The 14,590-nt window shown below is 33.6% G+C and overlaps 1 protein-coding gene across 2 annotated transcripts in view; it reads left to right on the top strand.

Annotated features, from left to right (window-relative positions):
- NCAM2 (neural cell adhesion molecule 2) overlaps positions 1-14,590 on the top strand; it is a 513,251-nt gene that overhangs the window by 452,271 nt on the left and 46,390 nt on the right. For both annotated transcript variants that reach the window (XM_082742470.1, XM_082742469.1), the window contains exons 13-14: positions 257-376; positions 3,980-4,101. In XM_082742470.1, the coding sequence (XP_082598596.1) occupies positions 257-376; positions 3,980-4,101 (242 nt within the window). The remainder of the gene's footprint in view (positions 1-256; positions 377-3,979; positions 4,102-14,590) is intronic.

Raw genomic sequence — 14,590 nt, 5'->3', positions numbered from 1 at the left:
TAGTGTGAATGCATCATGAAAGAAACTATTACATTTCTTCTTTGGTAATAACTGCATGGAGTCTGCAGGCTAAAATCAAGGTGAAGAAGAGCAGTGTTCACAAATCATCCTCTTAAATGTATTTTCTATTTTTCAGGTGTTTTCTGGAAAGATTTACATTGAAATTATTCACTCAACTTTGTAATAGGTTGGTCTCTTTACTTATTAAAATATATTAACCATAGATATATATAATATGATTTTTTTCATCTTCTAGCAATGGTTGTTTTGAGCAACCTGGAACCAAATACGACTTATGAAATCAGGGTTGCTGCAGTAAATGGAAAAGGGCAAGGAGACTACAGCAAAATAGAAATTTTCCAGACGTTACCAGTCCGTAAGTAATCATCTCTGTTTTTCTCTCTGTTGCCATTCTCTTCGCTGCAAACTTAAGACATCTTAAAATTCAGGGATGTGTTTCAACACTTTGGGGAAGTGAATTACATCTTTGTTGAAGTGGTTTCTGAAATTGGTGGCGTCTAAGTTTTATAAAAATAACTTTGCTCTGAATGAGGCAAAAAAAAGTGCACACATAATAAATACAGTAAGACTGCCCTTAGGAAGTTGTCCTCATCAGGAAGGTGTCCTATTTATTAATAGTCTGATTAATTGGATTATAGGGCTCAGACCATAGTCTGTGAGAAAGTAAAAATAGTGACTATGTAACATGTCCAATATTTCATTCTTTTGATGAGACATGACTATTGCCTTTATCCCATAAATTCTGTAGGCCCAAAGTGTGAGAAAAAGGCACCACTGAATTAACCCATTTTCATGGTGAATGCAGATTAACTATTGTAGCCTTGTCCCTGATACTGTCCTCCTTTGAGGGTATTGTAAGGCTGTGGAATTACATAAAGTGAAGATAAATTTGAAAAGACTTCCATTTCCTTTATGTTGAATAAATTATTTGACAATGTGAAGAATTTGACTGTGACCTAACAAGTGCTATTATAAAATCTGGGCATCACCGTGCTTGATATGTACACCAAATACAGCAAATTGGCGAGAATTAATGACCTTACCCTAATTTGTGACCTGCTCTTGGTTCTCACAGAATCTGTAGATGTCCCCTTTTCTCCATTTCTGATGCTTTTATCTTTTTCAGTCCCTCCTTGTTTTCTCTCCAGGACGACTATTGGTTCATATTAACTCACAGCTACACTTTCAGACTAGAATGACTTTACACAAATTTAAGCCGATCTGTACCTTCTCTACTTCTAATCCTCAACACCAGCCTTCACCTTCTGTCCACACCCCTTTTGTCCACACACACATTTGCCTGCCTGCCCTCCTCATACCTCCTTCCTCAGTGGCTTCGATGCTCTCGGCATCAGTAGGTGGAAGTGAGGTTTGGTCAGACTGTTTTTCTTTCCCTTTCTGTCTTGGTTCCTCTCTCCATGTCACTGCACATCAGCCCCCAAAGAGGACAAGACCAGTAAGACTTTGGCTAACCTCTCCAACTTTGTTTCCTCTTCAATTTGGCACTGTCCCCTTCATTTGTTTGTAGAACACCATCCTAGGTGCTTCAAACAGAAAACCCATCTCTTTCCTCTTTCTCTTTTTTATCTTTTCTTTTTAACTCATAATACTTCTAATCTCTTAGTGTACTGCTATTGACTTGCAGACTTCAGTCTTAGACATTGAAACTTTAAGGGCCAGGTCTAAGTTTTTTTATTCTGTTTTTGTTTTGTTTTACTTTTAATTAGAAATATGCATTTTAGCTGCTTCACAATTTTTTTAAAAAGATTTATAGTTTTATTTATTTGACAGAGAAAAAGAAAGAGAAAGAATGGTGTGTGAGTGGGGAAATGGGCAGAAGGAGAGAGAAAGGGGAAGAAGACTCTGTGCTGAGCACAGAGTCCCATGTGGGACTCAATCCCATGACCCTGAGATCATGACCTGAGCCAAAATCAGGAGTCAGACGCTTAATAGACTGGACCACCCAGGCACCCCTGTAGCTCTTTCTCAAGACTTTTTTGAGGTTTAAAATAGATAATATATGTAAAGTACTTACTTTGTCATAGCTACCCATTATTACTCTCTTGATTATTATTTATATTATTACTTTGGCATAAACATTCTGTTGTTTAACTACTAATAGAAACTATTATTTTAATCAATTCCTTTTTGATGAAATTTACATTTGTTCTGAACTTTCTTTCCGAAGGAAGTAGCAATTGTAATGGAATCATAAATTTAGTGTATCGTAAAGGTTTAATATAGACCTAAACATTTTAAATTTATATGTTAAAACATTTGTAACTGAAAATACAGTTCCTGCTGTATAACTATTATCTCAAAATGTTATTATCAAAATAATATGATTATAATATTATTAAATAAATTCATACTGTACAACACAGACATTCTAAAATGTAATTTAAAAATGATATTAAACTACCTGAGTATAAGATCCATTTTATAATATTTAGATTTTCCCACTGTCTCTTAAGTCTTTTTAAGAAATTATTGTGCTGGTTTTTATAAACATTTAATTCATTTATTGAAAATATGTTATATTGAATATGGATTATTTCAGATCATAATATCTGCACACTAATTTAATTAATTTTAATTAATTTTTAATTTTAATTTGTTTCTGTATGGCTGTAATATACAAGGCTATTTTATTATATACTTGCATGTCACCATAGCCCATTGGCATATTTCTTTAACTATATGCCTTTTTCAAATAAACTACTCATTTCATATGGCTGTAAACACCATATTAGAAAAGATAACCTGCTGAAGGAAAAAAAAAAAAAAACTCAGATTCTCCAAGTTTGGAGTCATAAAATCCTCTTCATTCTATTCTGCTTAGTTTGTCTTGACATTCTTCTGAGTAGGCCCATACATACTACAAGTTTCTGGAACCTTGCATACTAAAGCATGTCTCCTGAAAATTCCTTAGTATTACCATATTCCTATCTATAGGGAATTGAAGGAAAAAAGCATAGAGGATGCTAGTGCATGCTGAAAAACATCACATAAGTGACACACAGCAAGAAGTTCCCTTTCCATGTTGTCAAGCAGTGATGGCACCCTTCATGTAGAAAACTACATTTCACTAGATCCCTGTTCATATTAAACATACAAGCATCTTTGTTATAAAACCACCTCCATGGGATGAATCACATCAAAGGCAAATATGTCCCTGATGTTAGAGGAAAAAATTACATATTGGAGCACATGTCTATTGATTAGATATCACAAAATTTCTGTATTCAAATCTGCATTTACTTTAAAAATACTCATTAAGGGGCGCCTGGATGGCTCAGTCAGTTAAGAGTCCAACTCTTGATTTTGGCTCAGGTCATGATCTCAGGGTCCTGATATTGCGCCCACATCAGGCTCTGTGCTCCACATGGACTCTGCTGAGATTCTGTCTTTCCATCTCCCTTGCCCTGCCCCCTTCCTCAAAACAAATAAAAAAATCTTTTGAAAAAACACCTAGTAAAGCTGATAGGTAATTGCTAAGCCATTAACTTACTATCTTTCCTGGTCAGTATATATTCCACGTAGTCTGATAACAATGTTTATATTAAAACATATGTACAAAATGTTTACTGAAATTAACATGAATAAACAGGATTGCACACTATTAATAACCCAAGAACTAAACGTTTCACTTGTATAATGCAATGCTATTCTCAGAACATTTGCACATCAGTATAAATGATATTTTGGTTCTCAGGTGTCACAATTTTGTCATGACACTTCAATATTTATGTAGATTTATGAATATTGCTGTTTCTTAGATGGGGAGAAGGGATCAGCAGTTTCATCACAACAAAAGGCAGATGGAAAAATGGTAAATTCAGGATCACATCATTTTTTTTTTTTTTAACTACATGACAATGTTCTCTTTATTAGAATGAAGTTTTTCCAGGTATCTGCGGTGTGGATAAAAATCAAGAATGTTGTATTGCTTATTTAGGTGAACCAAGTCCTCCAGCCATACATGGGCAGCCAAGCAGTGGAAAGAGCTTTAAACTAAGTATCACCAAACAGGATGATGGAGGGGCCCCTATTTTGGAATACATTGTCAAGTATAGGAGTGTAAGTACCTTTTTATTATCATTTTGTATAATTTTTTCAAATTGTATTAAATTTGCATTGAATCCATAGACATATTAGGCATGAATGTATATTAACAATGATAAACAGTACTCATAGAAATTAAACTGCTAATTGTCCATTGCTGAAATTCATCATGATAAATTGTGAAATACTTGCCTTTTGTGTATGTGCATAAAATCTAAGCATTGATCATCAAAAAATGCCATGTATTCATCTTGTGATTTCTAAACTTAGCATTTCAGAAATGAAAACATTTTCCTTATTTTTCTCACAAATTTAACAGGATGTTTTTGCCTTCCATTCTGCTTGATATTAGTAACTTCAAGCTAAGCCCCTCTTCTTAATTTTAGTTATTGTATTGTAAGTAATTATGGTATCAAAATTATTTCATTTTTTATTCTTGTGAATTATTAGATTATTAATGCCTTAAATTAATAAGTGTTTTTATATGAATTAATATTGACATTTAGTCACTTGATTAAAACACAAATTGCTCCAAACAACATTTAACAAAGAATGGCCACATTGAACTTGTGGAAGAAGGATTAGTTCTTTTCAAGTTTAATTAGCACTAGCTAATATGGGATTTGGGATAGCTAAGAGCTGCCTTGGGACCTATGGATGTAGAGGTGAAGGACATCCTCTGGTTGCAGTGATGAAGAAAGTGACATAGTGGACTTTACCTTTGGCTGAAAATTATACCTAATGCCACTTAAAGTGGGTTCTCTTAACATTGTCCTAAGTGCTATGGAGTATTTGTGTCTCTTATGCAATATGTTAAAAGTGAAACACAATTCTAAATTAAACTGTGTGAAATTTATTTATTAACATTTATGATTATCCCTATAATAGTATCAATTTTACATTTATGTTTATGGGACACTTAGTAATACTTCTCAAGTTTATTATATTTTAGCAAATAGTGTTTTAAGTAATCGTTCCCTAATAGTCTATAAATGAAGCTGTTTTCTCACAATTTCATAATTTTCTAAATTATAATATTTTTTTAAAATTTAAACATCTAAGTTTTAAAGTTTTGTTACAAGAGGAGCCTTTTTTTTTTAAGGAGTTTGATTTTTGAACAGCATACTTAAGTAATTAATTTTAGACATCAGTCTTTAAATTTAAAATTAATAGTCCCTTTCCTGGAACCCTCTTTGTTGCAGGCTTCATTCTGGGAATGGTGAGCAGCCGGGGGGGTCTAGGAAGGTTTCATGCCTGTTCCCCAAAGTGGCCCTGAATGGCTCACTAGTCCTACTATGAACATGATGGTTTCATGCTACTCAAGTCAGGTTTCATGACTGCTCTTGTTTGACCATCTAGAAACTCTTTGGAAGGAAAGAGTCTCTAAAGATCACAGGCCTGAACAGAATCATGAACTGGACTGGAAGAACAGATTTCATTGCAGATTGTGGCCTACAATTAGATAATTTATGTCACAAAATACAGGTAGATGATAAGAATTTATAAGCAACCTCAGTAAAATCCCATAGTGAACACGGAGATCCAATGAGGAGTTATAAAAATAAATCTAATATATTTTCTATTAATATAATTTGTACCTAAAACTAAAAGAAATGTTTGACTTATCCTTTCTGAAGAGTTGGATATTGGAAATAATATACCAGTGCTATGTTGTGTTCAACCAGAATCATTTATTTCAACTGATGATAGCAAGTATTTATTATGCCTATTTTGACTTTTCTTCATATACTAGTAGCTTTTATTAATACAGCATTATTTTTGAAGAATGTATGACTCCTTCAGCTATAAAATCAGGTACCCAAAATATTTTTCTTTATGTTCTTTCATCCTTAGCACATTGGCTTTTATCTTTATATAGATTATCTTTAATTTTAAGATGGTGGATTCACATCCACATTTAGAATGTGAAGAAACCAGAAAAAACAAAAAGGTAATAGGCTGTTTAAGCTGAATTTGTCTTTCTTTTCCAGCAATACAGTACACATTTTCTAAAAACTCCACTAAGCAAAATTAAAATTGTGTCCCATTAGACAGAAATATTTCTCAAGACTATAACTAAATGAAAAGTGGTTATAGTTGGGTGTTGGGTCAACTTAACAATAGGGTCTGAGTTCTGTCACAAATTGTTAAAATAATTATCTTTTTTATTAAACAGCCATCTCAGTCCTTTTGGGCTACCATAATAAAATGCCATAGTTGCTTGGCTTAAACAACAAAAACTTGTTGTCTCACAGTCTGGAGGTTGGAATTCCAAGATCAAAGTGCCAGCCAGTTTGGTTTCTTCTGTGGCCTCCCTATATGGCTTGCAGATGACTGCCTTCTTGCTGTCATGACTTTCTTTCTTCCTTCCTTTCTTTCTTTTTTTAAAAAATAAATTTAATTTTTTAATTCAACTAACATATACTGTACTATTGCTTCAGTGATTCATCACAGGTAGAGGTGAGTGATTCTTTAGTCTTATATAATGTCCAGTGCTCATTATATAACATGTCCTCCTTAATGTCCATCACCCAGTTACCCCATTTCCCCACCCCCTCCAGCAACTTCTAGTTTATTGCCTATGATTGAGTTATGGCCTATTGTCTGTACACATATATCCCTGACCTCTCTTTGTCTTCTTATAAAAACATCAATCTTATTAGATTAGAGTTCTACCCAAATGACCTCCTTAAAGCAGTATCTCCAAGTAAAATCACCTTGGAGTTTAGGGATTTAACATGAATTTGGGGTGGGAACATGATTCAGTCCATAACAATCAGACATGAGTCCTGTGTATCTGAAAGGACCCACTGTTGGCATTTTGAATAGCATAATAGTGAGCCATCCAGAAATCGACCCTCTATTACAGAATGTTTAACATCCCTGTCCTCACTCATTACACAGCCAGTTATGCCCCCAGTCATTACTGAAGCCAAAAATGTTCCCTAGATTAGCACTGCATCTGTTCAGAGCCAATTAGATTCACAAAATGGGAAGAAAAAACAAATAGCATTTTAGATATTCAAAGGGAAATTATATATTTTATAATAATGTATTTATTTTATAATTTTATTGTTATCTATTTTTATTATTTTAATTAATAATATAAACCATCATTTAAAATGCTGACCAAATTCTTTAACATGAATTAGAATTGATTTCTTATGAGTTTTGTGTGAAACATATATAGATACAAATAAGTTATAGTGTTAAGTATAATAAGATTAGAAAACTTGGAGTAATTCAAGTTTCCATAAAGATGATGAAAATAGTTTAATATTTAGACAGAGTTGATATGGCTTAGTCTTAGATTAAAATTTGAACAAACTTTTATTTCCAGTAAATTTGTATCTTGCATTCTTTTTCCCTTCTCTTCCCCGTCAAACCAATAGTAGGGGAGCCCTATTTTTGTCTATTCACTCAACATCTGTGTTTCCCCTACCAGTAAAAGAAAAGTTTTGGTCCCTTCTCAATTCCATCTTACTTCTGTAACTTTCTAACTTGAAAAGGTGCTGGCAGATTTGTTTTTAAATATCTCAATGAAAATAATTGGTTGGATCATTAAAGCATAGCTACAATTGACTGCCAATTACTATGCTACTGCTCTCAAACTTGATAACATTTTAGCATGGAACACTGTTTTAGTAGCAGAATTTTAGGCTCCTATGGCAAGATATATTAAAGCAATTCCTCTCCATCCTTTGTATTTCAAGGAAGGCATTTCTCCGTCTTGAACATTATAAATATAAATATAAATATAAACCATTAATCAAACATAAAGGAAAGGGGCGTTGGAGACAAAGTTACAGAATGAATAAGTCAGTGGTATAAAAGGCACAGAATAAAGAATATAGGCAATGATATTGTAATAGAGATGTGATGTATCTGGACATACGATGCTACACTCATGGTGAGCCAAGCAAGATGCATAAACTTGTCCAATCACTATGTTGTACACCTGAAGCTAATGTAACATTGTATGTCAACTATACTAAAAAAAATACATTGATACTTTTCAACACCTTTTAATGGCTAAACTGAACCTTACTGAATGTGGGTGATGTGGTGGGCGTAGGAAACAGATATCAGAATATAAGACTTAAAATCTAAACAGTTTTGCAGCAGTAAGTGTTGAATAGAAATCTCCCTGTGGAAATTATACCGATACTTCAACTCTCCCATCTGAACGTCATTTGGCTAGCTCTGTGCATCCAAAGGCCAACCATTCTGATCCAATTTATCTTTGCCATATCATTTATGGTATGCCTTCTACTTCAACACATTAAAATAATCTCTATATGTCTATTCTTTTTTCTTTCCCTTCCTTCTCTGCCCCCTTCATCCTGCAAACATCATGCTCTACAGGTCTATTAGGAAATTCCATGATTCAATGTAAGCTCTATGAATGTGGTGAAACAAGAGCAGATCTTGGGAAGGAATAATTTTCTCCACATTTTCTTTCTCAACAGACTAGTCCTTCACATTTAAAAATTTGCATGTTAAGGTTTGTCGGCTAGATATTTATGGCAGTCTTTGCTTTGATGGTTGCACTTGTATTGAAATAGTAACTATCTCAAAAAGGTTTTTAATCATCTGTTCTCTTTGTGTGATTCCAAGCCATTTCATCTGTTAGTTCCTCAAACTGCATGAATTCCACAGTAAAGTACAATTGAGTAACTCAAAGCATTATTTAGAGATATGCAGTGCATTTTTTAATTGTATAATCTCTATGGTAAAGACATAGGAGAATTCAGAAAGAAACCAACATCATAACGATTTTAAACTTGATGGCTTCTGGGACACCTGAGTGGCTGCTCAGTCAGTTAAGTGTCTGTCTTCAGCTCAGGTCATGATCCCAGGGTCCTGAAATCGAACCCTGAATTGGGTTCCCTGCTTGTAGGGAGGCCTGCTTCTCCCTCTCCCACTGCTTGTGTTCCTTCTCTCGCTGTGTCTCTCTCTGTCAAGTAAATAAAATCTTTAAAAAAATCAATAAACTTGATTGCTTCTTTGACCGTTGCTTTCAACTTTCCAGGTGCGTGGGACTATATGTTTTACAACCTGGGAATAACAATATTGAGATAAAATATTCCTTATGAAAGTGTTGATTGCTAGCAGACATTGAATCTAAGTATTAAACCTGCATTTCACCAGGATGAGGAAAGACAAATTATATCCTAATATAGAGAATATGTAATACAGATCAGGAACACGTGTAGGGCACATGACTTTGTTCAGTTACACATTAAGAAGACAGAATTTATAAGAACAGAGCTAGAGCAGTGAAAGAATTAGATGTCTCTATGGATTCTTTGTGAAAATTAATGTCTCTATCAATAAGCCAGTAGGATTAAACCATGTATTTGGAGAATAAAGACAAGCTTATTAATTTCATAATATATATGGAAAAATGAAAGAAATTATCTTATGTACAGAATATTTTCCATCTACTTTGTGTTGTAGAGTCAGTGTAACTCGATATAATTTAATAAATAGCTTTTTACATGCTTCCATGAGTTTTTCACTGTTTTCTCCCTAATTTGATGATAGCGGTGGGATCATAACTATCACTTAGTGTTGGCACATTAAATAAGTCTCCGGAGCTAAGAAGGACTAAAGAAAATTAGTTGCTTAAAATCAATTGTGAAGAAAGTACTTTAGGGACTAGCAACAGTGCTCTAGCATACATTTCTGAGTCTTAATTGACCTTCTTAAGCTATCGGGAGTCTGGAAGGCTGTATCTCAATGGCCACAGGAAGAGAAAAGATAATTTTTTAAAGGGTCTTAAAAGAATACATACATGAAATTGAGTTCTTCTTGTTGAGATAGCTAATTTTCTAATTAATTATTAATAATAATAACTTATTTTCTGATTTACTTATGTTTAGGTGGGTACACTGGAATTTATTTAAAACCATCAATATAAGTTTTGAAGCATTTTCAAATAATAATTATGGATGTTAAAGAGTTCTAAGCTTTCTCTTAATTTTTCTTTGACCTAGTGAAGAGGATGAGTTTTATTCATTCTGGTATGGAGATCTTCAAAAAGACTATTTGTTGTCTGAATGAATAAATACAAGAATCAATCAATAAATGAGTCTGTGTTGAGCAATTACACATAGTTTTATAATTAGTTTAATAAATCTAAATAATCATGAATGCAAGAGAAAAAAAAAAAACACTTGTACTGAGTAAATTTTTATGGGTTGAGAGAACGCAGAAGGTGATGGAAAGGAAAAATTAGATTCCAGTTGTCCCTAAAGAGATATGTGGATGATGGAGACTAGGAATAGATTAAGTAGGATCTATTTTACAAAGTTTTACCAAACCTCAGTATATGGAACAAAAGCAATTTGAATTAGTTATGATAATAGAAAAAAAATCGGAATTTGAGTCAACTGTATACTTCAATTAAAGGGAAAGAAATTAGAATTTGAAGCTTCAGTGAAATCCTCCATATTTTGCATCTTTTGAAATCAAAACTGGGTGTGTGTGTATGTGTGTGTGTTTGTGTGTGTGTGTGTGTGTGTGTGATTGCTGAGTCATCTCTCTTATGTTCAGAGTAATAAACGGAGCTGTAGAGAATTCTGGGGCCTTTTGTGAGGTCATACAAATAGAGAAGAGCTGAACCACGCTACCAGGAAATCCATAATAGACATAATAGAGTCACAGAAACCTTAAAAATCAAGTTAGTACAAGCGAACCTCCTCTAATGTCCACTGTTGATTCTATTTTCATTTAAGATGATATTAACCACATATTCTTTAAGACTTCCAGAAGGATTACTGAATTAATTCTTATTATAAATAAAAACAGGGAGTCCTCTACAAATAAGAAAAGCAACACCTCCTTCATCTCTTCTCAGCTTTCCTCCCTATACAGATGATAGCAAATATTTCCCGATATGCTGATATTATAATTTTAAAATAACTGATAAGGAGAGGTCTTAACTGTCATTTGGCCCTGCTATCTATTTTCTGAGAAAAAAGATTGCTTAAGAGAAGCTATATCAAAGCAAAATGACCATTTTTCTTTTAGTAGCTGCCCTTCAACATTTAATTGGCTTATTAATAATAGCCCTATTCAGCAAATCATCTCATTAAGTTACCTAGGGGAACATTTTGCAACTAGATTATCTTAAATAGTTCCCTAGGCATTTAAATTCTGTAAATTAGGCACTCTACAGATGCATAATTGAGATTTTGATACTTAGGGGAGTATTTGGTAACACCCACTTTAATTTTTTTTCCCTATTCCCTAAGAAAAGCAATTAAGGGATTAAAAAGCCTCCTTGTCTAATGGTTGAATGGAAAATGAAATTGACTTAAATGGGGGGGAAATATTAGAACTCCCTTTGGTTCCTTATGCCATCAGTCCAACTATCTAAAATGATGGAGGGGCTTTTAATGTATCACATTAAGAGCTTCAACAATTAAGAGTTACATGATGGGTAATTGGGAAGAGACTATCTACATGTCTTGTGCTTGTCTGGAAGTTTCACTTCAAATGCTGATTTCCCAGACATAGTATTTTTGGAGGATTATGTGAAGGACATGAAGTCTCCCCATCTCTGTGAAGAATAAATTTTATCCTTGGGTAATCCAGATCTCAGCTCTTGGCTCATTTTCTGGCTCTTTCAGCCACATCTCCACTCAGATCCAGAGCAAAAACTCAATTCTGGATTTTCACCAAGATATTCATTCTTACCAAGCACTTCATAGTTACTTAAGACTGATGGAATTACTGGGAAAAAAGGAAGGCCATGGGGCAACTCTTTACTGCTTCATATACCCTTTGTCTTTATCTAAACTTTCACTTCTCCTGCTTTCACCCCCTCCTTCCTGTACATGTGTATGTATACACATACATTTACAGACACAATATGTATATACATATATATACGCATATACATGTAATAAATATATCATCTAAGATTGTTTTTGAATCAATATTTTTAAGCTTTTTTTTTTGGTCAATACCTATAGTTTTTTTTTTTTTTTAAAGATTTTATTTATTTATTTGACAGAGAGAGATCACAAGTAGACGGAGAGGCAGTCAGAGAGATATAGGGAAGTAGGTTCCCTGCTGAGCAGAGAGCCCAATGCAGGACTCAATCCCAGGATCCTGAGATCATGACCCGAGCCGAAGGCAGCGGCTTAACCGGCTGAGCCACCCAGGCACCCCTGTTTTTTTTTTTTTTTTTTTTACATTTTTACATTTTTACATTTACTGAAAACAACAAACCTATAATATGTATCTTTCTACCTCCCAGTGTTTGTGCTTATTTCTGAGATTTTCAATCATTGTGCTTACTTTTGGATCCAAACCTCAGGGAAAGAATCATACTTTTTCATTAACTATTAGGACAAATGAAGAGTGACACTGGAGTTTATCTCCAATATGAGTGCCATCACTTCCCCAGAGGCCCCAGACTCTATTAAGTTTCCCTGGTTCATGCCCCCAGAGCATTCTTGGTTTTTCAAAAAGCTCATGTCTTTCTCCTGGCTGGTATGAACTCGGGTATTAGCGTATTGTACCTGTCCTGTTCACTATTGTGTTCAGAGTTCTAGAACTGCCCCTCTACCCAGTAAAGGTGGAATGAATAATTGATGGAGAATTGGTGAAGAAGGAAGGTGTTGGGAAAATCATGGCTGTTTGGTACATCAGTCCCAAACATTTCAAAAGCACTCCTCACTTCCTTTCTTAGACTTACTAGTCATTTAGTGATGTAGGCAAGTTGTAAGTGTCATATGACCTCTTCAGTATACTTCATAATACCTTAAAATAGGACTGGGCAACAATTCATAAACTTAATCCATTTCTAAGTATCAAAAATCAAAGAAATGCCTTTGTTTATATGGGAACTTTAAGTGCTTTTCCAAAACCCATGGCTTCATAGCATTAAGGGTGCTAATATATTTAGTTTTAGATGAAATATCAAAACAAGCTAACTGAAGCCTTTGTAATAAAAATTCTATGTAACCAAAAATAATTAAGTAAGAAAATAGAGTAATAATATGTTATCAAAATAATAATGTCTTCCTGTCTCCTTTTAATGGACACTTTATGTTTGTAGTACAATCAATTTAATGCAAACATACGTTTAACTTCCACAATTTAATTTCAGAGAATAAATCCTCAATTTTCACCATAAATGCTGAAAACATTGTTATGCTTTATAGTCAAAGCAACATTGTACAATATTGGCTCAACTGGGCTGAGCACTCAGGTTAAAAAGATTGATCTGTCTTTCCTCTATCTATCTATTAATCTATCTGTCATCTATCTATCTATCTATCTATCTCTCTATCTATCACCAGGCTCTAATTTATTATAGTTTTATCTCTGGGAAATTGAGATTTGTAATTATAAGTGATAATTTATTAAGCACATTATTCCAGCAAATTATTATTTTATTTTCATATAGTTATTATAGAAATATGTTCTCCTTAATAATAGCGGTCATTTGCTAAGTGCTTATGATTCCTAAGGCCCTGGACTACTCAAAGTACTTGATTCTCTTCACTGCTTCCTCATAAAACTGACAGATGCAGCTGTTACTATCATTTCTGTAAGAGAGATGAAAGAAACAAGGTAAAGAGACTAAGGAATGCGTCAGTGTTTAAATGGATAATGTGGCACAGCTAAATGTTCACATTGTTTAGGTTAGTTTAAGTCATTAAATTGTATAACTTTATTTTTCTTTTTTAATTGTAGTCATAGTATATTTTTAAGATAAGGGTAATTTAAATATGGATATAAAACATTTATTTTATTTTTTTTTTAAGATTTTATTTATTTATTTGACAGATAGAGATTACAAGTAGGTAGAGAAGCAGGCAGAGAGAGAGAGGGGGAAGCTGGCTCCCTGTTGAACAGAGAACCCGATGCAGGACTCCATCCCAGGACCCTGAGATCATGAGCTGAGCCAAGGCAGAGGCCCAATCCACTGAGCCCACTCAGGCGCCCTAAAACATTTATTTTAGAAAAAGGATCAGGATTTAAGTGTAGATTTTCAAGGATAGAATGATACTTTTTATTTTCTGATGTTAATAACATATTTAACAGGTAATACTTTTATGAGTCTAAAACATCAGAATAATAAAAATACCCATAGTAATTTAAATCTGTAAAAAATATCCAGCCTCTATTTGCAAGACGTTTTATCTTCCTTTCCCCACATGAAGCCTTAAACAATAGTCTCTGGCAGTTATTTTATTTTTAATTTTTTAATTTTTATTTATTTATTTATTTATTTATTGTGCAGGGGAAAAAAAGATTTCATCTGGACATCTGGGAATTTATGAGGGTATATATCTTTAATAAATTAATAACTAATATATTTATTTTCTTTTCTGACACCTTTTATTTACCATTTTAAACATAGAGAGAATTTGGAAAACTGCAGTAAACACTCATATACTCTCCATCAAGAGTCCACAATTGTTAACATAGTGCCACATTAAAACACCTTTCTCCATTTATTCCCACACATGGATAAATCCTC

Source organism: Mustela nivalis (assembly GCF_964662115.1).
Source record: "Mustela nivalis genome assembly, chromosome: 1".
Taxonomy (NCBI): Eukaryota; Metazoa; Chordata; class Mammalia; order Carnivora; family Mustelidae; genus Mustela; species Mustela nivalis.
Note: the sequence above shows the minus strand (reverse complement) of the source record. Positions and strands in the feature narration are given on the sequence as shown.